The 12,195-nt window shown below is 44.7% G+C and overlaps 1 protein-coding gene across 14 annotated transcripts in view; it reads right to left on the bottom strand.

The window, feature by feature from the left end:
• Positions 1–12,195, bottom strand: part of NCOR1 (nuclear receptor corepressor 1) — a 198,390-nt gene that overhangs the window by 92,231 nt on the left and 93,964 nt on the right. For all 14 annotated transcript variants that reach the window (XM_077480289.1, XM_077480295.1, XM_077480286.1 and 11 more), the window contains exons 15-16: positions 11,120–11,250; positions 6,607–6,899 (exon numbers count right to left, since the gene is read on the bottom strand). In XM_077480289.1, the coding sequence (XP_077336415.1) occupies positions 6,607–6,899; positions 11,120–11,250 (424 nt within the window). The remainder of the gene's footprint in view (positions 1–6,606; positions 6,900–11,119; positions 11,251–12,195) is intronic.

Raw genomic sequence — 12,195 nt, 5'->3', positions numbered from 1 at the left:
AACTGCCACAAATATATGAAATGGGTTTCATAAATAGGCATGTAAAAGTTTGTAATAGCAAATTTGGATGAATATATGAAACTTTCTGGGATATTATTATAACAGACATGGTTTACAACTATACTGTTATAAAAAAAAAAAAAGACTTCCTGTCTGCCAATTCTTAGAAGATGATTTCCAACTGCCATTCAAATAGCCCCATTTCCTTGGAGTATCTGGATACAGAGCAGTTAGATAAAAGTCAAACACACTAAATAGCCCTTTGTTTGTGGACACTTGACCATCACTTCTGTATTAGTCATTGGGACATCACACTTCATTCATACAATACCAACAGGTTTCACACTGTCCAAATAGAACAAATCCAAGAGTTACCGCACTCCAGAAAGGTTCTAGCACAAAGTATGAAGCTGATCTTTTCAATGCATAAATATTTGCACAACGTTTTAAGAACCTCTTTGGAATGCGGTAACTCTCTTGGATGCACAATAATCGGACAGTGTGGAGTGTGTCCTTTACCCAGCATCCTATACACATAAAAAATGCATCTCACATACATCTATACACACACACACACACACACACACACACACACACATTTTGTGCAAAAAAATAAAAAGTAGAATTCCAGCTTACTTGAAAACACATCGATCAGCACCAGCAGCAGACTGTAGTAAAATCTTTTTATTAAATCACCAACATGTCAAAAGCTCACAGAAAAACTTAACACGTTTCCACCCAAAAGGGCCTTAGTCCTAGTTATGACCAAGGCCCTTTTGGGCGGAAACACTTCAACAGTTTGTCAGCTTTTACCCTGTGGATGATTTAAAGTAGTATGGGATAGTTTAAACAATTAGCACATATTACCATCATCACAAATCAGCTGTTCTTGCTTTCCTACTTTTGTTTTTTTTTTCCAGCATGTGCACTTCACCTTTCAAGCAGCTCCCAGTAACAGTCCATTTTGTGTTTGAAAGTTTAGAGGGAGTGGATACAACCTCAGCAATCAACCCTCTCTCTGCCCCGCCTTCTGCATGTGCACACTGTGTTTACAGACAGCCTTGATATGTAGACTGTAGAGCTGCTTGGACGTTCTTATCTGAAAGCTGTAGCAAGCATAGCTGGCAGCATAGCTGGCAGCTATACAGTCTAAAGATTCACAGTCACTGTAAAAACAGTGTGCACATGCAAGATCTCTGTATAAACAGCGGGCATATCGAGGATTTGTCTACCAGTGTTTCCCAACTGCAGTCCTCGAGGCGCCCCAACAGGTCACGTTTTCAGGATTTCCACAGATGAAATGGCTGTGGTTATTACTAAGGCAGTAAAACTGATCAAATCACCTGTGCAAAATAATAGTAAGCCTGAAAACATTACCTGTTAGGGTGCCTTGAGGACTGGAGTTGATAAACACTGGTCTATGCAAACAGTGGAGAGATCTAGGCTGCATCTCTCTATATTCACAGTGTATATTCCAGGATGTCTGTAAGAGAATTCGGGAGGAAGAGCTCTTGCTATTGCTGCTGGCTTCTGTGTACTGAAGCTCGGAACAGCCTGAACAGGAGGGTGCGGGAGAGCAGCTGTACTCTGATTTCTCAGGAGTGAGCAGACAGTCTAGACCAGGCATCATTCAAACAGAGGAAAGTAAAGAGGGTGGATCCAGACCAGATGATGACATCCTAGGAGAGTCTGAAGCCACTCCCACTGGCATTTAGCTTGATTTTAACAGAAAGGGTGCACGCCTGAGAGGGCTGAAAAGATTTTTAGATATTAGCAGGGTAAAAAAGGGGGGGGGGGGGGTATGCCTATATATCAAGAATAATGTACAAGTGAATGTGAGAGTTGACATCACCAAGGGAGCTAGGGAGGAGGTGGAATCATTATGGGTAGCGCTCCAAAGGGATGAAGCTAATGGGAAAAATAATACTGGGAGTATGCTATAGGTCCCCTAACCTGAGGGAGGAAGGAGAGACTGATCTGCTATCACAATTTGGATTAGCAGCAAGGATGGAAAGTGTTATAATGGGAGATTTTAATTATCCATAGACTGGGAGGGAAACACGCATTCATCTAAAAGCAGGGGTCTCCAACCCCCGGGCCGTAGCCCGTTTGCAGCCAGGCCGCAAAGTGTGCGCTGAGATGCGGCAGCGGTGAGCAGAGAGATCATCACAGCCCTGCCGCTACACTGCTGGGGGTGAAGCAGGCGAGCAGAGAGATGACATCTCCCACCGCCTGCCCACATCACCGCTGTTCCGCCCACACAGCCTGGCCAGTATACTGTTGGAGGTGAAGCGGGGGAGCAGAGAGATTACATCATCTCTCACAGCCCGCACCGCATCACCTCTGTTCTCTCTCACGCGGAATCCACCACTCCACTGCACTGCCTCTGTGCTTAGTGACAATTTGCATTTAAGAGGCTGCATCTGGTGGCATGTGGCAATCTGCATCTGGTGGCATGTGGCAATCTGCATCTGGTGGCATGTGGCAATCTGCATCTGGTGGCATGTGGCAATCTGCATCTGGTGGCAGGCGATGTGGCATGTGGAAATCTGGTGATGGGCAACGTGGCTAGCTGGTAGCAAGTGACAAGCTGCATCTAGTGACAGATTCTGCATTATGGTGAGTTGAACTATTTAATTTTATATTACAATAGAATAATAAAAATGATGCACTTCAATCGTCCTGACACCATATTAACCATGGTGTTGTGATGAAGTGCTAACACCAGCCATTTCATGACAAATTAGCCACGAAAAGCCACATCGTCCCCCCATGGCGCCCCCCCCCCCCTGGCCTTGCCACAATGCCGGTCCCCGGTGCCAAAAGGTTGGGGACCACTGATCTAAAGGCTCACCAGTTCCTAAATGTCTTGCAGGACAATTTTATGGGTCATATGGTAGACACACCAACTAGAAATAAAGCATTACTGGATCTACTGATTACCAATACAGACCTGATCACGGATGTGAAAATACAGGGCAATTTAGGCAACAGCGATCACAGGTCATTTTGCTTCCATATAAATCACACAAATAGGAAATATAAGGGGAATACAAAGACCATGAATTTCAAAAGAGCCAACTTCCCTAAACTACCAACCTTACTGAAGGCATAAATTGGGACAAAATCTTAGGAACAAAGAACGCAGAGGAGAGATGGGTTTGCTTTAAGAGCATATTACCCATTGGGTAATACATTTAAAAGAGCGAACAAAAATCCTGGATGGCTTAACTCCAATGTAAAAATGCATATAAAAGCAAAGGAGAAGGCCTTCAAATAATACAGGGTTGAGTGATGATCAGCATTCAGACTTTATAAAGAATGCAACAAGAAATGTAAGGGTGCAATAAGGATGGCTAAGATAGAACACAAAAGACACACAGCGGAGGAGAGCAAGGAGAGCAATGATTTGAGAATGAATTTAAGTATGTAAACAGTAAAAAAGGTAGGACAGACCATAATGGCCCCATAAAGAATGAGGAAAGACATCTGGTTACAAAGGATGGAGAGATGGTATTGAATTTATTCTTCACCTCAGTCTTCACGAGGGAATCGGGGGGCTTCAGTAACCAAAACTGCAGTGTTTATCCTCATGACATCACAAGAAGCACCTCCATGGTCAACAAGAGTACAGAATTAAAATTAGACTTGGGAAACTTAAAATTAATAAATCACCGGGACCAGATGGATTGCACCCGAGGATACTTGGGGAACTCAGTCAAGTAATTGCCAGAACATTGTTCCTAATTTTTACTGACAGTCTGACTGGAATGGTACCAGCTGATTGGAGAAAGCCAATGTAGCGCCAATATTTAAAAAGGGCCCAAAATACAGCCCTGGGAATTGCAGATCAGTTAGCCTAACATCAATTGTATGTAAAACCTCGGAGGGGAGGATAAGGGACTATATACAAGATTTTAGTAATGAGAACAGTAACATTAGCAGTAATCAGCATGGATTCATGAAGAATCGTTCTTGCCAAACCAATCTACTAACCTTCTATGAGGAGGAGAGTTGCCAGCCAGATAAAGGAAGGCCTGTAGACGTGGTGTATCTGAATTTTGCAAAAGCATTTGACACAGTTCCCCATAAATATTTACTATACAAAATAAGTTCCGTTGGCATGGACTATAGGGGGGGGGGGGGGGGGAGTACATAGATTGAAAACTGGCTACAAGGGAGAGTTGTGGTGGTGATAAATGGGGAGAATGGACAGGGGTGGGTAGTGGGGTCCCCCAGATTTCTGTGCTGGGACCAATCCTATTAAATTTGTTCATAAACGACCTGGAGGATGGGGTAAACAGTTCAATCTCTGTATTTGCGGTCGATACTAAGCTAAGCAGGGAAATCATTTCTCCGCAGGATGTGGAAACCTTGCAAAAAGTTCTGAATTAATGGGGTGGGAAACTACATGGCAAATGAGGACCAATGTAGAAAAATTTTAAATAATGCATTTGGGTAGCAAAAATATGAATGCAATCTATACACTGGAGGGAGAACCTCTGGGGGAATCTAGGATGGAAAAGGACCTGGGGTCCTAGTAGATGATAGCAGCAGCTTGGCATTGCATGCCATTGTTGAGCCTAACAAAGTAAACAGAATATTGGCATGCATTAAAAAGGGGATCAACTCCAGAGATAAAATGATAATTCTCCCACTCTACAAGACTCTGGTCCGGCCACACCTGGAGTACGCTGTCCAATTCTGGGCACCAGTCCTCAGGAAGGATGTACTGGAAATGGATCGAGTACAAAGTAGGGCAACAAAGCTAAGGAGGAGCTCTGGAGGAGATTAGTTACGAGGAGCGGTTGCGAGCACTGAACTCGTTCTCTCTGGAGAAGAGACGCTTGAGAAGGAATATGATTTCAATATACAAATACCGTACTGGTGATCCCACAATACGGATAAAACTTTTTTGCAAAAGGGAGTTTAACAAGACTCATGGACACTCATTAAAAGTAGAAGAAAGGAGGTTTAACCTTAAACTACGTAGAGGGTTATTTACTGTAAGAGCGACAAGGATGTGGAATTCTCTTCCAACAGGCGATGGTCTCATCGGGAGGCATTGATAGTTTCAAGAAACTATTATATAAGCACCTGAACAACCACAACATACAGGGATATACAATGTAATACTGACATATATAAAGGAAACCCATACTTCTCTTTTAATTAAAAAAATATTTTACTGCAGTCTGCTGGCGGTACTGACCAATGCAGTGTGTGGCTGTTGGTCAGGCACCTGCTTGTCTGCCTGCATCAGATTCCGGCTGTAAGGTTGCAGCACTGATTTATATATTTAAATCCAGCTTACACCTACACTGTAGCCACCCTGGCGGTATGATTAGGTCAGATTTTTGAATCGCAAAGCGGTACATTGTTTTGATTAGAAATGTGGCGTTTTATATTGTAGGTCTGTAAGTCTTAGTAATAACACACTTAAATCTGTCCAAACGAGAGTCTAGTAGACATCCCGGGTATGATAAAGTTTGAAACACTAAATCATAATTTATAATAAACTAAATTATATACAAAAATTTTTTTTACTTCTCCACGATTCACTATTGCTCAATTCTGCAAGTGTTATAATTTACTATCGCTGTTTTCTAGCTGGTCTAAAATCACTTTTGCCGTAAAGGGACACTTTTTGGTTGCCATGGACAATCAAGTTTCCATGCAGAAAGAAAAGCATAAATTTTTTTTTATATAATATATATATATATATATATATATATATATATATATAAAGCTGCAGGCAGGGCATTGGACCGAATACTAGGAGCAAAAAGGATGTGAACCATGCGTGTTATGTTTTGTGTACTTTTTGTATTTGCCGCCGGGTACCACTCCAGTGCGTCACAACGCTCGCAGGGAACAGAGCCCAGAACACAGAGCATCAGCCAGAGGACACAGCTTGCAGACAGAGAGGGGGGGAATAAAAATCGCAGGATCCTGGGGACACGGTAAGTAACCTGGACCAGGATCCTGAGATGCAATCCCGAGTGTGGATCGGGGTTACCGCTAATGGTACTGAAATTTAACCCTGAGCCACACTCGGAATTACCGCCAGGGAGGTAAAGGGAAGAGAAGGGATAGCCAACAATGTATGGGCCATTGAAGCCTATGGGTGACTTCACCATTTTTGGCTTTAACCAGCCCGTTGTTGGAGCGCGCTCTACTGTCCCCTGCAGCTGCTGCGGGCTGATGCAGGCAAGCTGGATCACATGCCTTGACCGGAGCAGCCTGAAAACAGGCATGTACAACTTTTTTACACAGGTTAGTTAGGAGGGGACAATTTTAAGGCTAGTTAGGGGGTATGCAGGAAATCCACTTTTTAAGCTTATGTTAAGTGAACTTCATGAAAACATGGAGATTTTGTAAGATATGTGACTAGCTCTCAAGGTCATGTCCTTGACCTTTAAACTTAAAACATCCATTTAAACAGTTAAAGTGTAGCATAAAAAAACAAGTTCCTGTGTCTAGGGGGGAGAATGAAGGCAGAAGTGCTGCTTACGGCATAGATGTGTTGTGATTTAAATGATGTCCGAAACACACAAGGCAAGATGCAAAAAGGATGTCAAATGATTTGTTCACATTGTTACTTACTTTGCTCCTGTGCAGCTGCTGCAGATAGTGGAGCTTGAGGTTCTTCTGGTGAAGTTGCCACAGGAGTAGGCGGTGCTGCAGGTGGTGCTGGGGGAGGAGGTGGTGGTGGAGTAGAAGTAGGAGCCGCTGAGGTAGCTGCTGCATTAGCAGCAGCTGCCTCATTTGCCATCGATCTTGTAATGCGACCCTTCCGCCGACCTTGACTATTTGCCGTTTTGCGTCCCTTGGGAGTGGATTGCTCTCTTTCCTCGAGCTCTTCTGCAACAGTATCTATTTTCTCTTTGGTGTTCTCCCTGCAATTATTCAGAGGCACAAAATAAAGTACTGCATGGCTCAGTGCTACAAGGAACATGGATACCATTCATACCTACTTGCATTGGGGTGATGTGCTACAACAGTGGTCATTAACCCTGTCCTCAGGGCCCACTAACAGGCCAGGATTTATGTATTACCTTGGGGAGATCCAGACTAGAATACTGCAATCACTGAGCAGCAAATTGTATCACCTGTGATGTATTTCAGTTATCTAACAAACCTGGCCTGTTAGTGGGCTTTGAGGACAGGATTGAGGACCACTGTGCTACAATGCATCCTAAAGCTTGTCTTAATCCAGATAAAATACCAATTTAAAATTTATATCCACATTTCTTTAAAAGTTGGCCTCCCTCCTAGGTTCTCTGCTGTCAAAAAAAAGTTGAAGAATATCAGCTACGTACCTAAACTGGGTACACACAGGCCAAAAGCCCCTTGCCTGACAGAAGCAGGCTTCACAACCAGCTTTTGAAAAAACGAGCATGCTGGAAAACCATCATCCAATCAGCACTCGCAGCCAATGGTTGTGAGCACTGATTACTGTGTTCTGGTGGGGGTGTTTGGGTGCGGGGTAGTGCCGATCCGGCATGTGTACCATGTGTACCTAAGCATTACTCATCTCCCACAGGTGCTGTCTAAGGAAAGAGGCTCCAAGTAAGTGATAGGCAAGTTTTTGACTGCTACCGTGTTTCCCCGATAGTAAGACACCCCCGATTGTAAGACGTATCGGGAGTTTCAGAGGGGTCGGCTAATATAAGCTGTACCCCGAAAGTAAGACATATGTCTTACTTTCGGGGAAACACGGGGGTATTGCCGCCTCCAGTGGCGTACTAAGAGTGGGGCGGGGGGTGCGGGCCGCACCAGGGGGCCACACCCTGGGGGGGGGGGGGGGGGTGCCAGGCCAGCGCCCTCCCCCTCCGACTGAAGAGACAGCGCCGTTCTGATCAGTCTCGGGCAGCGGCTGTCACTCACAGCCGAGCAGAGTGAAGCCGCCTCCCCCTCCTCTTGTATGGCTACACAGTGCTGTCCATGAAGGAGAAGGAGGGGGAGGCGGCTTCACTGAAGCCGCCTCCTCCTCCATACACAGCACTGTGTAGCCATACAAGAGGAGGGGGAGGTGGCTTCACTCTGCTCGGCTGTGAGTGACAACCGCTGCCCGAGACTGATCAGAACGGCGCGACGCAACCACAGAGAAGGGGATTATTGCGCCAGGTCCCGGATCACTGCCGACAGGTGTCACTGGCTCTGTGTCCTCCCGGTACAGGTCAGTGCTGGTCATACAGAGAGAGACCAAGGAGGGGGAGGGGGGGGTGTGAAGAGATTCTCTGCAGCTCTTATTATGTAACCGCAAGATGCAGCTGAGGAGGACTACAAGTCCCAACATACCGGGCTGTGTGGGCTTACAGTTCTCCTCTGCTGAGCATAGCAGCTTTGTATGCTTGGACTTGTAGTCCTCCATAGTGCAGCCTTGCATGCTGGGACTTGTAGTCCTCTTCTGTAGCGCAGTGCAGCTCTGCATGCTGGGATTTTTTTCCAATATAAGACATACCCCGAAAGTAAGACATAGTGGGGCTTTTGGGGATAAAAAGAAAGTAAGACACTGTCTTACTTTCAGGGAAACACGGTATGTTTAGGTCCAAATTAAATAGGTTTAGAGACTCGTGTAAATATAAGCAACCTAAAGTAAATGATGCCAGTGAGGTTCGGTTCACACTGAGGCAGCACGACTTCCAGCGCGACTGCCTCAAGCGACCTGGACGTGACCGCTGTGGCGACTTGCAAAATGACTTCTGTATAGACGTCAATGCAAGTCACCCCCAAAGTCATACAGGAACCTTCTTCTAAGTTGGAGCGACTTGTGTCGCTCCGATTAGAACGGTTTCATTGTACAGAACGGGATGCTACTTGCCGCCTGACAAGTCGTCCCTGTGTGAACTGACCCTTAAAGTGTGTGTTTGTATACTTTTTTTTTACATTGAATAGTGGTGTTGTATGTCAAAAAACACCACAAAAAAACAACTTTGGATGGACTTCTACAATGATGGCTGGTACACTGCAAGGGTTGTGTAGTAATAGAGGTGGTGGGTGGCTTTACAACGTTTTCACTCTATCAGGAGTACACCTCCTCTCAGCCAGAAGAATGCACCTCATCTCTCTTCCTCCAGAACATAGACAATGTGAACAGTTTTCTTAGAGGCCAAAGGACTGACTGCTGGACCATAAAGTCATACGTGGCAAGTGCATAGTTGTCAATTCACCCAGGAAGTTCAATGGACACCTGTTTTTGAGGGTCCACTCTCAGGTCTGTGGTTAGTTGAAGCAAATCTTTCAAGTTTTTTGGAGAAGATCTGCACCTAGAGGCTGCACTGGGAAGGTGAAACTGGGTCAAGTGAAACACTGTATGGAAAGAGATTCCAGGCTCAGCCTCACCTCCTTTCTGCAAAGGCGATAAAGGGGAGCAGAGACAGAGGGTTAGCCTACATAACAAAAATAGCAAGTATGTAGAGCACGTGTTGCTGGGTGGGAGGGAAGTTTGGAATACAGTGCAAGATTGCTGGGAGACCTGGTTTCAGGGAGTGCAGTGGTAGAGATGCTGGATAGAAGGGAGAAGAAATGTTAGCATACAAAGCGCCAGAGGTAGGCCCAAATGCCTACTTGTAAACCTGCAGGGAGGCAAGCCCATTGCTGCACCATCTGATATGTTGTGCACTTCTGGCTCACATTGCTCCTGCTAATCTAAGGTACAAGTGCAAGGGGGGTTTAGGTAGAAGGGAGAAATTGAAATCTCTAAATTACTGCAACATATGGCATTGCAGTGCGTTACAATGCCAGTCATGTAGAATGGCATCTCAGTGCAGTAGATGCCAAATGACCTCAACCGGGGGGGGGGGTTTACTCCAATTGCCATGCATGGACTTTCCATTGTTGATCAACTAGCTGCCTCAGTTTTTCACGTTAACACACAAAACACATACCAGTGTAACCAGTGATGCGCCTAAACATAATGATATAGAGCAGGGATCTCAAACTGGCGGCCCTCCAGCTGTTGGGAAATGATAAATCCCATGAGGCATTGCAAGGCTCACAGTTATAAGCATGACTCCCTCAGGCAGAGGCATGATGGGACTTGTAGTTCCACAACAGCTGGAGGGCCACTAGTTTGAGACCCCTGATATAGAGGGACAGACAAATAATAGGCTGAGCTGGACTGCTGGCCATCTGATGTGTGGACTTGGGATGCGGCTTCCCAAAATGGCAGGCAGTATGATGTGCTTTCCACATGTTTCTGGAAGCAGCTTTCAAAGGGCATTCTCTGAACTTTTTCTTCCATGCCAGCAACCATGGACCCCCCCCCCCCATTGTGTCTACATTCCCCTTTTCGCAACCATGCCTAAAACAATACCACAATTGCGGCTTTATGCCAACCCACCCGCACTCTCACCACTGATACTGACCCTTCTCTTCCTTCCCCAGCCTCACACCAGCAACCAGCACATAAACCTCTGCTCTTCCCACTGTGTCGGACCACCATCCTCTCAATGCTTTTAGCACCTCTCCAGCATGCCCCCCTCTGTGCTTACCACCAATCTGCTGTTCTGTGCTTGCCACCACCACAAAGACGCTCTCTTCTATATTTAGCCTGTTCGGGCACTCGTCTGCTACTACTATTCTAAATGGAACTGAATTCTACAAAGTGACATCTGTTTCACCTTCTATGGCATTTTTTTTGAACTGAAGCCAAACATTTTAAATGCATCAGTCATGCAGCTGACCTACCACTGGGAATCAGTGGGTTGGTACAAATTAATGTATATCATTCCTCTCCCTGTGCCAACAGGTAGGAATTTTTATGCAGAAGAGTCATGCTTCATCTCTTCTGCATTAGTTACTTAGCTGCCTGTCTGCCCTTGTACAGCGAGCCATGCATGCGCAGCTCACCGTACAAATTTGGCAAATCTGACTGAACTCCCGTGCATGTGGGGGAGTGATGTCATCCCTGCCCAGCTAATGACAGCAGAATGAGTGAGACCCGTAAGCTGGCTGCTCGAAGATGTCGGCGGCCGTGTGAGGAACTCGGGGATGACGCATCGCTGGACGCGAGGCAAGGCTAGTATAGATCCACTTAAATATATCACCTAAGAAAAATGTTACCCTGTCAACGGTAGATCGTGAAAGCCAAGTTATGGCATACTTGGTTTACCTAAACTCCTCTTTTGTTTCTTTCTCCTCCTCTTCCCTTCGTTCTTCCTCCTTTCTCTCATTTTTTTCTGCTTTCTCCTCATCCGCTTTGTCAATTTCTTTTTCTTCTTGGGATGGTCGTGTAATCTGTTGCTGCAGAGAAGACAAAAAAATAAAACGTTTTGGTAACATCCACAGGGCAATTTGGTTTCTGAAAACTAAAATGAGAACATGTAGCCAAGATTCCTCAATTAAACATACTTCACAAATATTCATGTAGGTTAGCAAAGACAATTTACTCTGACATAAGATGTAATCACAGGGTGATATCACTACTTGGAGTAAACGGCTCTGCAACTTCCTGTGTCACTTCAACACCTCCAGGCTGCTCAATGGACAATGATTACACAGCTTTCAAATAGGAGTGCGCACAAGAAGCGCCACAGCAAGGTAAAAAAAAAAAAAAAAGCAAAAAAGCTGGCTACTTACTGCCAGCGATAGACTGCCACTGTGCTGAGTAAAACAAAAAAATTAATAAAAATGCCATAAAACTATCCCCTATTTTGTAAACGCTATAAATTTTGCGCAAACCAAACAATAATCGCTTATTGTGATTTTTTTTATTTTATTTTTTTAAATATGTAGAAGAATATATGTTGTTTCGGCCTAAACTGAGGGAATAAAATGTTTTTATATATTTTTGGGGGATATTTATTATAGCAAAAATTAAAAAAATGTTTTTTTTTTCAAAATTGTCACTTTTTGTTTATAGCGCAAAAAATAAAAACCCGCAGGGGTAATCAAATCCCACCAAAAGAAAGCTCTATTTGTGGGGGGGGGGAAGACATCAATTTTGTTTGGGAGCCACTTCGCATGACCGCGCAATTGTCAGTTAAAGCGATGCAGTGCCGAATCGCAAAAAGTGGTCTGGTCTTAAGCCAGCAAAATGGTCCGGTCTGAAAGTGGTTAATGAAGGTACAACATTTAGCAACATATTGCCACACTTGGAGGCGCCTCTCTTCTATACTCTGTAGATCCTGCTGGATTTTGCTCTTTGTGGAGGCTTCCATTTGTGAATGGACATTTTATGGTTAAACA

Source organism: Lithobates pipiens, unplaced genomic scaffold (assembly GCF_037356315.1).
Source record: "Lithobates pipiens isolate NorthernLeopardFrog02 unplaced genomic scaffold, aLitPip1_a1.2 Scaffold_16, whole genome shotgun sequence".
NCBI classification, from domain to species: Eukaryota; Metazoa; Chordata; class Amphibia; order Anura; family Ranidae; genus Lithobates; species Lithobates pipiens.
The sequence above is the reverse complement of the archived record's forward strand: the minus strand, read 5'-3'. Positions and strand labels throughout refer to the sequence as shown.